Genomic DNA, 14,396 nt, shown 5'->3' on the forward strand with positions numbered 1-14,396 from the left:
TGCGAGCTTGTGACACGTAAAATCCTCCCATTACCCTTCATTTCTCAGCCTGAAAACTCAGAGACGAGTGATGTACAAATCCTCTCCCTCCAAATTCTTTATTTACACCCTTTTATTTCAACCCAAATGCGCCGTAACGGTTAAAACAAGCTCCCTGAGTATTAGCATATGATACAAGAGAAAATATTCTTTCACTACATTTTCTGTCTATTCTAAAAATAAAATGTCATGCAAAATCATAGTAATAATAATAATAATAAAGCCCCACAACGAGCGTACCAATGTTTTTGTATAGAAACCATGAAAACCAAAGAGGACATGTACGAATATAGTAACCAGGAATTCCAAGAGATACAAATCATGGAAATGGTTTGGGCCATTAGACTGACTGGTAAGGCATAACACACTCAAGCAGCAGTTTCTGATTGAGGCCACGTTAGAGAGGACCATTAGAAAAAAAATACTAATCCAATAACATCATCACATGTGAAATGCAAGCACTAAAGAACTGCAAAACAACCAAGAAACTGCTTGAAGTGGCTCCCTTCTCATAGGCGGGTAATGACAGCCTCAACCTCAGCTGGGGTGTAGAGATGGTAGGTTGGTGCAACCTTTGCAATGTCAACATTATTAGGGGTCACCTGACATCATAAAGCCCCAACTGATTGCAAGTTTTGGAAAAGTGCAACAGAAAGTATGGCATGACTTGCAGAAGAATCATCAAGAGTTTTACCTTTTCTTCCATAACTTGCTTGAGTATGGAAAGCGCAATAGTTTCAGCTTCTTGGAGAGTCAGGTCCTGCATGGAGAGCCAAAAGTAAGGCAAACAACCCATCTTTCCTTTTCAATGCGCTCTATTTTGGCATGAAAATACTTTGTTGTGCTTCTTATTGAAGCCAAAACTGAATTGACAGCTTTTCACGGTAAGCATAAGTGGACAGACACAACCACACACAAAAATAACACACAGCTGAGCACAGTGTAGGAGGCCCTCAACAACTACCTTCACGGAAAAAAAATGGAAAACAGCAAAAAGCAACTGTAATAAAATCATGAGAAACTAAACTGGTTTAAAGAAAATATATGTACCTTGTTATATTGCTCTTGCAAGGAGCTGTCAGCACCTTCAGAACCAGAACCAATAGCCTTTGCATTGCACTGCCAGAAGGTGCCCGATGGATCTGTGTAATACCTATAAACATACCTTTGGTTAATTTCAACCATTACGAAAACAACAGAACACAGGTTTTATGAAAGGGATAAATTTCTTTCCCTCGTGATGGCAGCTGGTTGAAAAAAAGATTAAAAGACCTCCACCAGAAAAGCAAAGCAACTGCTGTTCCTTTGTCTGCGTGTGTGTGTGTGTGAGAGAGAGAGAGTGTGTGTGTGTGTGTGTGCACGTGCATGCGTGCATGAGTCACAGCATCAAGGATTAGTGAAGGTCAAAAAAAGATCAGCTCAACAGCTTGGCTCAAAAATTATAGGCGACACAAAAAACAAATCTAACAGGAACTAAGATAACAAGAGGAGAAACTAAACATCTGCTTGTGAAGATAGCTCAATAAATATCTGCACAAGCAGCAGACAAATGGCACAGTAGAACTAATGGCATCGGCTCTGCAGATTTTACAATTCAGAAAAATTCTTAAGCTCCACTAGCAGAACAAAACTAGGATAAGTACTAAGGGGCAAAATATAAAAACAAAAGAGTATGCAGGATAACTGATCCATGTCTGATCATAGTTAAAAGAGAACGAAGCCCAAGATCAACTAGGAAGCTCACTTAGAGCCAACAACATTTATCCCTGAATAGATAATTAACTTAGATATCTTCCTCGCTGATGTAAGTTCTAATCAAAATAAAACAAGGTCTAGCAACACTAAATTACTTACTACAACTATATGAACTGAAGTTCATCTCAAGCAAATAGCAACCAGTTCTACATAAATAAAAGTAACTATAAGTCACGATGTTCCAAAAGGTCCAGTCAATAAGAGAAAGTAACCAAGTGAAGACACCATGAGGCATATACTTTGACAAATCAGCTCTATATGGAAAGCATAAATTTGGCAGAGATCAAATTGCAAGCAGATGCCCTAAACCCCAGAGAATACTAGTAATTGACCAGAAGAGACTGAATGAGAAACAGAGACTGTCAGGACATAAGCAACAAAAATACTCTAAAATAGGCTAGATCTGTCCACCCATTTTGTGGAAGTAAACGAAATCAAATATGAAGCAACTATTTTTTTTTTTTTGTTAGTAAGAAATAACAAATACTTACAAGCTGGGACCATTTTCATCATGACCAGCAATAAGAAGAGATACGCCGAAAGGTCTAGACTGCATGAAAATGAGTAAAATCATGTGTAACAAAACAGTACAAAAATAAGGTATTAATAAATCATACCCCTCATAGAATATAAAGTAGTAGCACAAACAATAGCAGCAAAGGAAGCAAAGAACCTAAAATAGCAAATTAACTAACATTAACTTTTGCTTAATTGAATGATAAACTGTCCAATAGCAGCTCAGGGTCTGGAAGCAAATGCAGAAGTAGAAATATGAAAAAGGCTCATAAAACCTTGTTCAACACCTTGATAACTTCCCCCTTCCAACATACCAACTCCTGGGGCAACACATGTATTCCTATCGTTCAAGGAGGTTCTCAAAAACAAGATACTCAAAAGTACCAAAAAGAATTAGAAAAGGACGAGGAGTAGCATCTCTCTAATATCACAAATCAATTTACTACTTAAAACATATGTTAGCTTGAGGTCGAAAGCATGCTTTGATACACACCTCCCCAACTAGTTATGCAATTGTCCATCCTACAGTGTCTTCTACATGTGAGTGCATAGACTTGAAAAGAAAATTTATTCATGAAGTGAGTGAACGTTCTTTAGCTACCTCAGAGAACAAATACAATAAAATAAATAGCTTAAACAGAAAATGGATGTGCGCTAGGAACAAAAAGATATTGTGGATGATAAAACAACAACCAGGAATATGTTTCAACACAGAACTACTACCAACACTTCCAAGCAGATAGTAAATGCATATAAGGTTGGAGTCAAATTTGATGAGGCCTTCTTGTAGGTAAATGTGAACAAACAAAATTAGAAGTTAATACACAAAATGAAGATGCTAACCATAGATTCTTCATCCCCCTCACCAAATCGCAGGGCTAGATCACACAGAGCTTGAGTAGTTGATTCAATAGTCATTGGCTCACCATACGAGAACCTATGATTCTACCAGGAAAAAAAAATACAAGATTAAACACCCAGTAACTAGTCAATAAAAAACAAGAATAGAAATTTAGTCAAGATAGCTGAAGAAAAGTGAGTACCTGTGTTTCAACTCGAGCATGTTCAACAAGAGTTCGAGCATCAGCAATTAATCCACTCATTGCACAACCAATATGCTCATCTATCTCCATAATTTTCTCCACGCTGCTAGGCTCCTATAGGAGTACCAGACATGCGAAGAATTCAGTAGCATGAACTTCTGTTGCAGCAAGCTACTATCACAAAATTCAAAGACTCTTGAACAAATAGATGTATGGAAAAATCTGGTACACTCGTAAACCTTTCTTCTTGTTTATAAGTAAGCTGTTTTTTTTTTTCTTTTTATATTTTAGATAACATTGTGGCCCAAAAAATTTACAAAAAATAGTAAATGGATTATATTGGAAATTGAGGAGTACACGGTGCAGACCAGGAGTGGAGAGGTAATACGCTTCTCAACGGCTAGAACAACCCCTTCTTTAGTCTTCAACCCAATTGCAGTTGACCCCAGCTGTCAAATAGTAACAGCAACAGTAATCAAGATCCTGTAAATTTCTTAATTCCAAACCAAAAAGAATAAAATGTACGAACTAACACATATCCATATAATCAACCGAGCTAGAATCCTCTGTATGGAGGACTTAATCAATAAGAAAACAGCCTTACTTTGATAGCTTCAATGGCATATTCAACTTGAAACAATCGACCTTCCGGAGAAAATGTGTTGACTCCTCTGTCGTACTCAGTCCTTTTTTTTTGTTTTTTTGTTTTTGGGGTGGGGAAGAAAAGAGAAAACTCTCAGACAGATCGTAGGGACGATGAACAAAACAGTACAAACTTAATTAAGTTGAGATAACGAAATACGGCTAAAAAGAAAAACCCTAAATAAAACCTCCAAGGGAAAAAAAAAAAAAAAGAGAAAAAGAAAGAAGGATTAGCTAACCTGGTGAGGAACATTGTCGGATGCAATTAATTAGTAGCTTCGACTCAAAAAAGCAAAAAATTACAGCTGCAACTGAAGACCTGGGAGAATTTTATTAAATTAGGAGAAAAATATAAAATTGAGAGTACAACCTAAAAAAATGACAGCTTTAATCTTGATAAACTAGCAAAAGAATTGGCTGGAAAAACATCAGATCAAGAAATAGAATTAGATCTAACTTTAAGAAAAGAACGGAACACAGACCCTGGGACTTTGGGGTGGTTTTCTGAATGGTCCTCTCTCTCAACCTCACAAGCTACATAGAACTCTCTCTCTCTGTTTGCCCTTCTTGCCAAGCAAGGCAGCAGACCCGACCCGACCCCCACATGCGGATCTTGCTCCTTTTGGGTGTCGCATTTGTTGGGCCGTAATTTGCTTCCCTGTGAATACGATAATTTCTAAATACAAAAAGGCCCACCAAGTTGTTGACAGAGGATCTGCTGGAGGCCCAAGTAAATGATTCACCACCCCACTTTCTTTTTCGGATTTCAGGAAGCCTTGTGAATACCCATCCTTTTGTTCTTGGGCCTCTTTAATAAAAGCCAGAGAGAGAGAGACGGGAAAACTCTCACCAACCACGTCAAATTCCGCTTTCCTCCTAAACTTTAAGTACAATTGTTGTCAAAATCCCCAAAAACTAGCTCAATACTAGTTAAGTTAGCAGCAACTAAGATTAAACAATAATAACAAGGAAAGGGTTCTGTAGTGGAGCCCATGAGCACATCGGCCCGGTCCGCATACACGTCAGCTCGGCCCAAGAGTCCTGACGTGATGGGCTGGTCTAGGGGTCAGGTCCTCTTGCAGGACCAGACGAGCGCCGCCTCCCAGGCGGATGGGCCTGATGGGCTTCGGAGCCCTCGTCTACCAGAGCTGGGTAGTGGAGCCCTAGAGGCTTATCCTCTCCAATAAGGACTCCTTGTCCTACCAGGAAACTACCACCTGGTGTTCTATAAATACCACACCCATAAGAAACACAAGGTACGCTACTCATAGTGCAGACTCTACTTTTTTTACTTACAAACTAGTTCTGACTTGATCGTCGGAGTTGCTACAGGGGACTCAGCCCCGCAGCTCGCTCACGTGCAGGTCGGACGCTCAACCAGCTCAGTTCGGATCTTCACTTCGGCAGTCGCATCAATTGGCGCCGTCTGTGGGAAACAAGTATTCTCTTTTTTCGCGAACAACATGCCGAAGACTAGATCTCAGAGGAATGTGGATGGTGCTGAGGGGAACGCACAGGGCGGTCCCCAGCAAGTTCACCAGGAAGCCAACACAGGGGAGGCAAGGGTCGAGCTCTCGCAGATCTCGCCGGAACAACTGGTGCAGTCGGTTGCCGCGAACTTGCCTACCTTTGAGGCTATTGTGACGTACTTGAAGGGACAATCTGGACAATCTGGTGCAGTGAAGGGACAATCTGGGGTCCCTCCCAGTCCGGAGCGTCGGGTGCGGAAAACGGGCAGAACAGGGAGTTCGGAATCCCGATCTGGAAGCCCCAGGTCGAAGAGGGCGCGAAGGGAAGTTACACGCGAGCAGGTCCCGGTGCCAGAGCCCTCTCATAGGAATTCCCGAACTAGCCATCCGGAGCCCGTTCTGAGGCCTGCCCGGATGGAGGACCCTCATAGGAAGGAGAATTATCAGGTCCAGGATGAACTGGATCTCCTGCTGGATCCGGAGGCGGATAGGTACACTGCCTCTCCTTTCGTACCGGATATCGAAGATTACCCTCTGCCTGCCAAGTTCAAAATACCAACCATGAAATCCTACGACGCGACCACAGATCCGGAGGATCACTTGTTCGCGTTCCTGACTCAGATGCGCCTACAGACAGCTGCGGATGCAGTTAGGTGCAAGACCTTCCCGATGTTCTTGGAGGGAAAGGCCCGACAGTGGTTCCAGGGTTTGCCCCCCAGGTCAGGTCGGTCGTTCAGTCAGCTCGCGCGGCTGTTCGCGGCCCAGTTCGTCTCCTCTCGCGCTTATTCCAAAACCACGGCTCACCTGATGACTGTTCATCAAAGGCCTGAGGAGTCATTGCGTGAATATATGGTGCGTTTCAACAATGAATCCCTTCAGGTACGTGACCGAGATGACAAGGTTGTGATGGCAGCCTTTGTCAATGGGCTGCGCAAGCAGAAATTGTACACGGAGTTTGTAGAGAGACCTCCCAAGTCCGTCCGGGAGATGCTAGACCGAGCTCATGAGAAGGCAAATGCCGAGGAAGCCAATCGGTTGAAGGGCGTCCAGGAAAGGCTGCGGGATGACAAGCGCAGGAAGGGCGCCGACCTGGGGGAGTCACGGACAGGTCAGGGCCGCAAGAACATACCCGAGCGCTTGCCTCGGAGCCAACCATGGGAGAAAGAGAAGACCTGGACTTCGCTCACCGCGCCCCGAGCTCGAGTTCTGGCTGTAATGGAGCAGCAAGGGATCTCTCGCCCTCCTCGGCCGTTGGGGGGTGATAAAGCTCAGCGCGACCAGGGCTTGTATTGTGCGTACCACAGGGACGTAGGGCACGACACGGAGGACTGTCGGCACCTCAAAAGGGAGATCGAGAAACTGATACGGAGAGGTCATCTTGGGCAGTTCGTCCGTGACGGGCGTGCAGATCAGAAGCAAGGAGGTTTCAAGCGAGATCGGACGACTAGCTCGCACGACCGACCTCGAGGTCCCCGTGATCGTACTCCGGAGCAGGGGGTCCAGAACCTAGCCGGAGTGATCAACACCATTGCGGGGGGACCTGCTGGAGGAGATAGCCACACTGCTCGGCGAAACAACCGGCCTCCTCCCAGCGGGGAGAGCTCGAATAAGCGATTAAAGGTGTACGAGGAGATCATATATGGGCCAGAGGACGCAGTACCCTTAGCCTCCAATAACCATGAAGCAATTGTGGTAGAAGTTATCATGTGTAACTACAAGGTAAAGAAAGTGTACATCGACAATGGGAGTGCCATCGATGTGCTGTATTACAAAACCTTCAAGGAGTTGCAGCTGGAAGACAAGCAGCTCATCCCCGTTCGAACTCCCTTGATAGGTTTTGCAGGTCCGCCAGTCAGGCCAGAAGGAATGATAACCCTCATGGTCACGGTAGGGGAGTCGCCCAAGTGCCGAACTGTCCCGGTGAACTTCGCGGTGGTAAAGGAGCCGTCCTCCTACAATATGATACTGGGACGACCTACCTTAAACGCACTCCGGGCTGTCTGTTCGACCCTGCACCTTAGCATGAAGTTCCCAACGCCTGATGGGGTGGCCGAGGTGCTGGGGGACCCGGAGGTGGCTCGGGCCTGTTACATCGCAACCCTCAAAGGCAAGGAGAAGCTGGTGGCCCAGACGACCTGTCTGGAGCCCTGGGAGCCTGCTGAAAAGGAGGAAAGGTTGGAGACGGATGAGAGTCTGGTCGAACTGCCCATCTGTCTCAAGCGACCTGATCGTGGGGTAAAGACCGGAGCTGGACTGAGCGAGCTGACTCGGAGAGCCCTGGAGTCTCTGCTGGAGGAATATGCCGAGATTTTTGCGTGGAGTGCTGATGACATGCCCGGAGTCCCTCCCGAGCTGACAGTTCACAGATTGCACGTTGATCCAAACATCCGGCCAGTGAAGCAAAAGAAGAGGAATTTCGCTCCCGAGCGCAATGAGGTCGTCAAAGAAGAGGTAGGCAAGCTGTTGGAGGCCAAAATTGTGAAGGAGATCTACTATCCGACCTGGTTGGCCAATCCCGTGCTGGTCAAAAAGGAGGATAAGGCCTGGAGGATGTGTGTAGACTTCACCGACCTGAACAGGGCCTGTCCGAAGGATTGTTACCCCCTCCCTCGTATCGACCAGTTGGTAGACTCTACCACGGGGTACGAGATCTTCTGCTTTCTGGATGCTTTCAAAGGTTATCACCAGATAGCTCTGGACGAGGAAGATCAGGAGAAGACTGCCTTCATCACCGAATACGGTACGTATTGTTATACCACCATGCCATTTGGGTTGAAAAATGCAGGTGCGACCTATCAACGGCTGGTCAACAAGCTGTTTAAAAACCAGATCGGCCGAAATATGGAAGTGTACGTGGATGACATGCTGGTAAAAAGCCGAACTCAGGATCAGTTCATCAAGGACCTCAGAGAGATCTTTGACGTTCTACGGAGCTCGCGGATGCGGCTGAACCCCAAGAAGTGCACCTTCGGGGTCAGGTCGGGCAAGTTCCTGGGGTACATGATATCCAAGGACGGGGTAAGAGCTAATCCCGACAAGGTAAAAGCTATCATGGACATGGCTCCTCCTCGAAACGTAAAAGAGGTCCAACGGCTAGCTGGCAGGATGGCGGCCCTGAACAGGTTCTTGTCGAAGTCAGCCGTCCGAGGTTCCCCCTTCTTCAGGGCCCTGCGGAGAGGTCCCCAGTTCGAGTGGACTCCAGAGTGCCAGCGCGCATTTGACGAGCTCAAGGCCCACATCGCGCGCTTGCCAGCCTTGACCTCTCCCGCACAAGGAGAAGTCTTATTCATCTATCTGGCAGTTGGGGAGGAGGCGATCAGTGCGGTACTAGTTCGGGAAGAAGGCAAAATCCAGAAGCCCATATACTATGTCAGCCGGGCTTTGCAGGGGGCGGAGCCGAGGTACACCTCAATTGAGCGGTATGTTTTGGCACTGGTGCACGCGACCCGGAAGCTCAGATCCTACTTGCAAACTCACCCCGTGGTGGTCATGACCGACCAGCCTCTCAAGCAAATTCTCTCAAAGCCTGATGCATCAGGAAGAATGGTAAGGTGGGCAGTGGAGTTGTCTGAATACGATCTTAGCTACCAACCCCGCACGGCCATTAAGGCTCAAGCATTGGCAGATTTCATAGCTGAAGGAATCTCCTTTGGGCAAGAGCAGTCGCCAGCCGAGCTGACCAGAGGCGCAGCCAAGGCCGAACAGGCCAGAGGAGCTGTCGAGGTCGTACAAGCCGCCGGTACCAAATCGACCCAAGACGTGGCTGAGGCCGGACAGGTCGGAGAAGCTGCCGAGGTCACAAAGGGTGCTAAGGCTTTCATGGCTGAACAGACCATAGACGCAGTCGAGGCCAAGCAGGCCGAGGGACTTGCCGAGGTCGCACAGGCCACAAAGGGAGCCAAGGCCGAGCAGGTCAAAGAGGCTGTTGATGCTGAACAGGTCACGGGCAAGGTCGATCGGACCATCCCGACCTGGACGCTTTTCGTGGATGGATCCTCAAGCAAGGAAGGCTGTGGAGCAGGGCTTCTCTTGACTAGCCCCAAGGGGGATGAGCTGGCCTACGCCCTGAGGTTTGATTTCAGGGCCTCTAACAACGAGTCCGAATATGAGGCCCTAATCGCAGGGATGATGATAGCTCGGAAGTTGGGGGCCGAGTCAATAGAAGTCTACAGCGACTCGCAGCTAATAGTGAATCAGGTAGGAGGACGTTATGAGGTTAAGGAAGAGCCCTTAAGGAGGTATGTCGCCAAAGTGCATGAGCTGAGAGCTCAGTTCAAGGTATTCACACTCAAGCAGGTCTCGCGAAGCCAAAATAAGAGAGCGGATGCTCTGTCCAAACTGGCTTCCACCTCGGTCGGTACATTGAACAAAGAAGTCCTGGTAGAGGTTGTCAGGAATCGGGCATACGACCAGGTAGAGGCAGCTGTTATTCAAGTGTTGGGCTCATGGATGGATCCCATCGTGCGGTACTTGGCTAGTGGAGAACTCCCTCCAAGCCGGGCGGAGGCACGGAGGGTCCTCCTCAGGTCGCGGGGATATGAGCTCTCGAATGGGGTACTCTACAAGAAATCTTACCTGCGCCCCTGGCTGAGGTGTATCACTCCGGAGGAAGGAAACTACATCCTGCGGGAGCTGCACGAGGGCATATGTGGAAACCACGTCGGCCCAAGGATTCTGGCCAAGAAGGGAATGCTGTCTGGATATTACTGGCCGACCATCTTCTTGGATTCAGCCGACCTGGTAGCTCGGTGCAAATCCTGTCAGCTGCATGCGCCGATCCATCACGTCCCAACTCAGGAGATGATCCCTCTTCAGAGTCCTTGGCCTTTTTTCCAATGGGGAGTCGACCTGTTGGGTCCGTTTCCCCGAGCTCCTGGGGGTTATGAACATGTGGTAGTGGCAGTGGATTATTTCACCAAATGGGTGGAGGCCGAGCCCCTTACCACCATTAGCAGCAGGTCGGTGCAGAAGTTCCTTTGGAAAAACATCGTTTGCCGGTTTGGAATACCTCATGTCCTGGTTTCTGACAACGGGCGTCAGTTCGCTGACACCGCTCTTCAAGACTGGTGCTCGGAGCTCGGGATCCGGCAGCACTTCACCTCGGTTGGCCACCCTCAGGCCAATGGACAGGTCGAAAACGTCAACAGAACCATCCTGCACGGTTTGAAGACACGGATAGAATTCGCCCGAACTGGGTGGATGGACGAGCTGCCAACCATATTGTGGGCTTACCGAACCACTCCCCGAACTGCTACCCAGGAGACTCCTTTTGCTCTAACTTATGGAGCAGAGGCGGTGATCCCTGCGGAGATAGGAATTCCATCGGGCAGGGTTCAGAATTTCATAGCTCGGGACAATGAAGATGAGCTGCGCCTTAATTTGGATCTGCTGGAAGGAAGAAGGGAGGAGGCAGCCATACGTATGGCCAAGTACAAAGGACAGATCGCGCGGCACTACAATGCTAGGGTGAGACCTCTGTCGTTCAAACCAGGGGACCTGGTCTTACGAAAGAATAGTGTCAGTCGGGTTCTGGGCGCGAGCAAGCTGGACCCAAATTGGGAAGGTCCCTATGTGGTGAAAGAAGCGGATCGAGCTGGGCACTGCAAGTTAGCCCACCTCAGCGGGGAAGTGCTCCCGCGAACCTGGCACAATTCCAACTTGAGGATTTTTCGTTAAGAGGACAGCTCGTCCCAAGGTCAAGACCTTTTTGTTATTAATGTATTCGGCTAAAAAGTTATTTCATCATTAGGGAGTAGTTTCCTCAGGTCGGTATTGGACCGACCTGATGCACTTTGTGACGATTTTTGCAAATAAGACTAAGAATGAAGCAAGGGGAAAGGCCTTTTCATTTCATTCAATAAAACTGTACAAAGGGGAGCCAAGCTCGCACAAAAGGAATTGCACAGAGGAAGAGCAAAGCTCATACAAAACGAACTGCCTACTGACAGTTCAGATCCTATCCTAAGTTCCTACTCTAGTTCTCGCCCTCTTCCTCCTCCTGATCGGTTTCAGGAGTGGTTACTGGCAGCTGAGGATCGGCAACCAGGTCGGCCAACTTCCGTCCATGCGTGTAACCCTCCACCAGGCGGTCGAGCTGCTCCACAGCCAGGGGGTTGTAGCTGGGAAACTTGCCCAAATCAAACCCAGGCAAACCCAGCCTTTGCACCTCCTCCAGGGCTTGAGAATACCCATGATGCAGCACGGGAGTATTCAGGATGGCCAGGTCGCCCCTAAAATCCTCCGACCTGAGGAAGGCCCGCACGCCCTCCTGGGCTCCCTCAGTCCTAGCCGCCTCGACCTGAGCAGACAGCTCGGCGCTCCTCTTCTGCTCCCCATGCAGCTGAGAGGTCAGGTCGGAGTTCTTCTTTAGCTCCAGTTCAAAATTAGAGTGAGCCTGGGCGAGCTGCTTCCTCAGACCTTCAGCTTCTGCCACAGCTGCTTCGTTCTGGCTGAGCAGTTTCTCATTGGCCGCCCTCGTCTCGCTCATCAGGGGGAGGAGGCCCTCATAGCGCTTGGCCAGCTCGGAACCAACCAAGTTCACTTGGGCCGCGCCTGTGTAATAATAGTCGAGGAGGTCAGACGCCTCCATGGCCTTGACCAAGCTGTGGTCCCTTGGAAGGATGGCCCCCTGAGCGAGCTCCCTGGCCACCTCTGGGAATTGAGCTCGGTCGTTTATGGAGAGTTTCCACTGAGGACAGAAGTGCATTGGGTGTTGGTGCGTGATCAGCCGCGTCTGTGGGTCGAATAGCAGGGTAGAACTCTGGCGTTGCCACAGGTTAGGAGGAGCGTCAGCTCGGGCTTGCTCCTCGGCAGTATTCACGCCGTAGTGACCGCCCTGACCAGGTTCGGGCGTGGACCTCTCTTCCTGAACTGGGGAGGAGGTCGTCTCCACTCTTGCCCTCTTGGCAGTTGTCTTCTTCTTCTTTTTCTTCCCAGCCTCGACAGCCTTGGCGGACTGAGCAGGAGTTGGCTGAGGCGTCGGAACTGGTGCCGAGCTGGTTGGAATGGCTGAGGAGGGCTGGGTAGTAGCACCTGGAGTGCTGGCTCCTCCGATGGTTAGAAGGGAAGAAAACCTCTTCACTGCAAAAAGCAGAAGACCAGAAGGTCAGTAGATGCATAAAACAAAGAGAGGAAAGAAAAGGAGGGCCAGGTCGTTTACAAGAGGTCAGCTCGTCTGGCGAGAGCGGCCTATTCTCTGGCGAGGGATCTGAGGGGTTAGCTCGGATCAGCCCCGCCGCCCAGAGTTGGGCATTGCTGAACTCTTTCACCTCCAGCTTCTCGTCTGAGCTGAGTAGGCGGCTGAGCTCGGCTACAGGGAGCGGATCTGGAAGTGGATCCGAAACCTGAGTCTCCGCCCTCCAGGTCAGAGGGGGAAAGCCCAGGCTCTTCACAAAAAAGAAGTAACGCTTCCAGTCTTTGATGGAGGAAGGTACCCCCGTGAACAGCTCGCGGGTGGGGGTTTTTGCTCCACTTCTACGGGCGAAGTAGAACCACCCGGGCACCTTCCCGCTGACCTTCATCTGGAAGAAGGCTTGGAACAGGTCGTGGGAAAAGGGAATTTCTAGTGCTCGGCAGAGGATGAAAAAGCCTATAATGGAGCGAACACCATTGGGGATGACCTGAGTTATGCGGATGCCCCAGAAGGTGAGGATGAAGAAGAAGAAGTTGGGAATAGGCAGGCGGAGACCAGCCATCAGCTGGTCCCTATAGATCGCCACGAAGCCAGGAGGAGGTCGGCTGGCGACCTCCCCCGGTAGGGCAGCCCTAGGTTCAAACTGGGCTGGGATTTCATATTTTTCGGCCAGCCCGTCAACTTCCTTCTGTCCCAGGGCAGGGGGGATAGTGTCGACCTCTCCAAAGTCGCCACTAGGTCCTCCCGAGGTCCCCGCGGCCATCTGAGCTGGAGCTGCCTGTTCCGCAGCCCCGACTAGAGGCTGGGCAGTTTGTTCGGCCGGGCTCATTATTTGGACAGGAGATTGTATGGGAGAAGGCGCGGTTACTGACCCAGATGAAGTGGAAGGAGAAGAACTTGAAGGGTCGGGAGAGGGGCTATCTAGGAGTATGGGGCTAGCTGCTCTGTGCCTAGGGGCCGAACTGGTAACGTCAGAGCTATCAGAACTATAAGAAGACATAAAAAGGAAAAGGAAACTTACTGATGGAAGGAGATCGGATGAAAAGCTGATTTAGGGAGGGCCGAACTAACCCTGGGCTCCTAAGGAAGATCGACCCGACGTGTTCTGAAAGAAAAAAGTTTGAAGCAGCGAGCTAGGAGTGAAAGGAGCGAACTGATAGAGCGAAGAAGGAGGAGTGAAAATGACGCCCAAGGGGCCTATTTATAGGCGATTCTCAGGGCGGGAAGACGAGAGGGCGCGCATTTATTTGAACTATTTATGGGGAACCGTTCCCAACCGCCATAACTGGTCGACGCGACGGTTGAGGTGACAGACACGAACCGACGCGACGGTTGCTTGCACCACTCCTTGACAGGGGCCCGCACCGAGCTGACGCGACGCTCTGAAAGTCGGCCTAGATTCACGCGCCTGTTCGGTGACTCTAGACTAGAGGGGGGGCTAGTGTAGTGGAGCCCATGAGCACATCGGCCCGGTCCGCATACACGTCAGCTCGGCCCAAGAGTCCTGACGTGATGGGCTGGTCTAGGGGTCAGGTCCTCTTGCAGGACCAGACGAGCGCCGCCTCCCAGGCGGATGGGCCTGATGGGCTTCGGAGCCCTCGTCTACCAGAGCTGGGTAGTGGAGCCCTAGAGGCTTATCCTCTCCAATAAGGACTCCTTGTCCTACCAGGAAACTACCACCTGGTGTTCTATAAATACCACACCCATAAGAAACACAAGGTACGCTACTCATAATTATAACATCTTAATTAGCCGAAGCCGCAGACTTAAAATACATACACTAGTAGTGTTATGGTCATG

At 49.2% G+C, this 14,396-nt stretch overlaps 2 protein-coding genes across 3 annotated transcripts; one reads left to right on the forward strand and one right to left on the reverse strand.

Annotated features, from left to right (window-relative positions):
* Positions 1-251: 251 nt before the first annotated feature.
* LOC113739552 (proteasome subunit alpha type-5) lies at positions 252-4,613 on the reverse strand. Of its 2 annotated transcripts, none has more exons than XM_027266790.2 (10): positions 4,478-4,613; positions 4,235-4,314; positions 3,958-4,039; positions 3,722-3,802; positions 3,354-3,467; positions 3,154-3,255; positions 2,286-2,344; positions 1,090-1,192; positions 734-799; positions 252-641 (listed from the first exon to the last, which is right to left on the reverse strand). In XM_027266790.2, exons 2-10 carry the CDS (start codon positions 4,246-4,248, stop codon positions 549-551), a joined length of 714 nt encoding a protein of 237 aa, XP_027122591.1. In that variant the 5' UTR covers positions 4,249-4,314; positions 4,478-4,613; the 3' UTR covers positions 252-548. The 2 variants fall into 2 exon arrangements, with proteins under 2 accessions (XP_027122591.1, XP_071901279.1); XM_072045178.1 differs by having other exon boundaries at positions 252-661.
* Positions 4,614-5,458: 845 nt separating this feature from the next.
* Positions 5,459-11,140, forward strand: LOC140005020 (uncharacterized). Its single transcript, XM_072045088.1, has one exon. The coding sequence runs from the start codon at positions 5,459-5,461 to the stop codon at positions 11,138-11,140; it is 5,682 nt and encodes a 1,893-aa protein (XP_071901189.1).
* The last annotated feature ends 3,256 nt before the right edge of the window (positions 11,141-14,396 follow it).

The sequence above is a fragment of the Coffea arabica genome, chromosome 4c (assembly GCF_036785885.1).
Source record: "Coffea arabica cultivar ET-39 chromosome 4c, Coffea Arabica ET-39 HiFi, whole genome shotgun sequence".
Taxonomy (NCBI): domain Eukaryota; kingdom Viridiplantae; phylum Streptophyta; class Magnoliopsida; order Gentianales; family Rubiaceae; genus Coffea; species Coffea arabica.

Excerpts from the sequence above, each read along its gene's own strand:
- LOC113739552 (XM_027266790.2), bottom strand. Across the intron at positions 3,803-3,957 it reads ATGCCATTGAAGCTATCAAA|CTGGGGTCAACTGCAATTGG; the intron begins GTAAGGCTGTTT and ends ACTATTTGACAG. Across the intron at positions 3,468-3,721 it reads GTATTACCTCTCCACTCCTG|GAGCCTAGCAGCGTGGAGAA; the intron begins GTCTGCACCGTG and ends GTACTCCTATAG.
- LOC140005020 (XM_072045088.1), top strand. The coding sequence starts at position 5,459 with ATGCCGAAGACTAGATCTCAGAGGAATGTGGATGGTGCTGAGGGGAAC.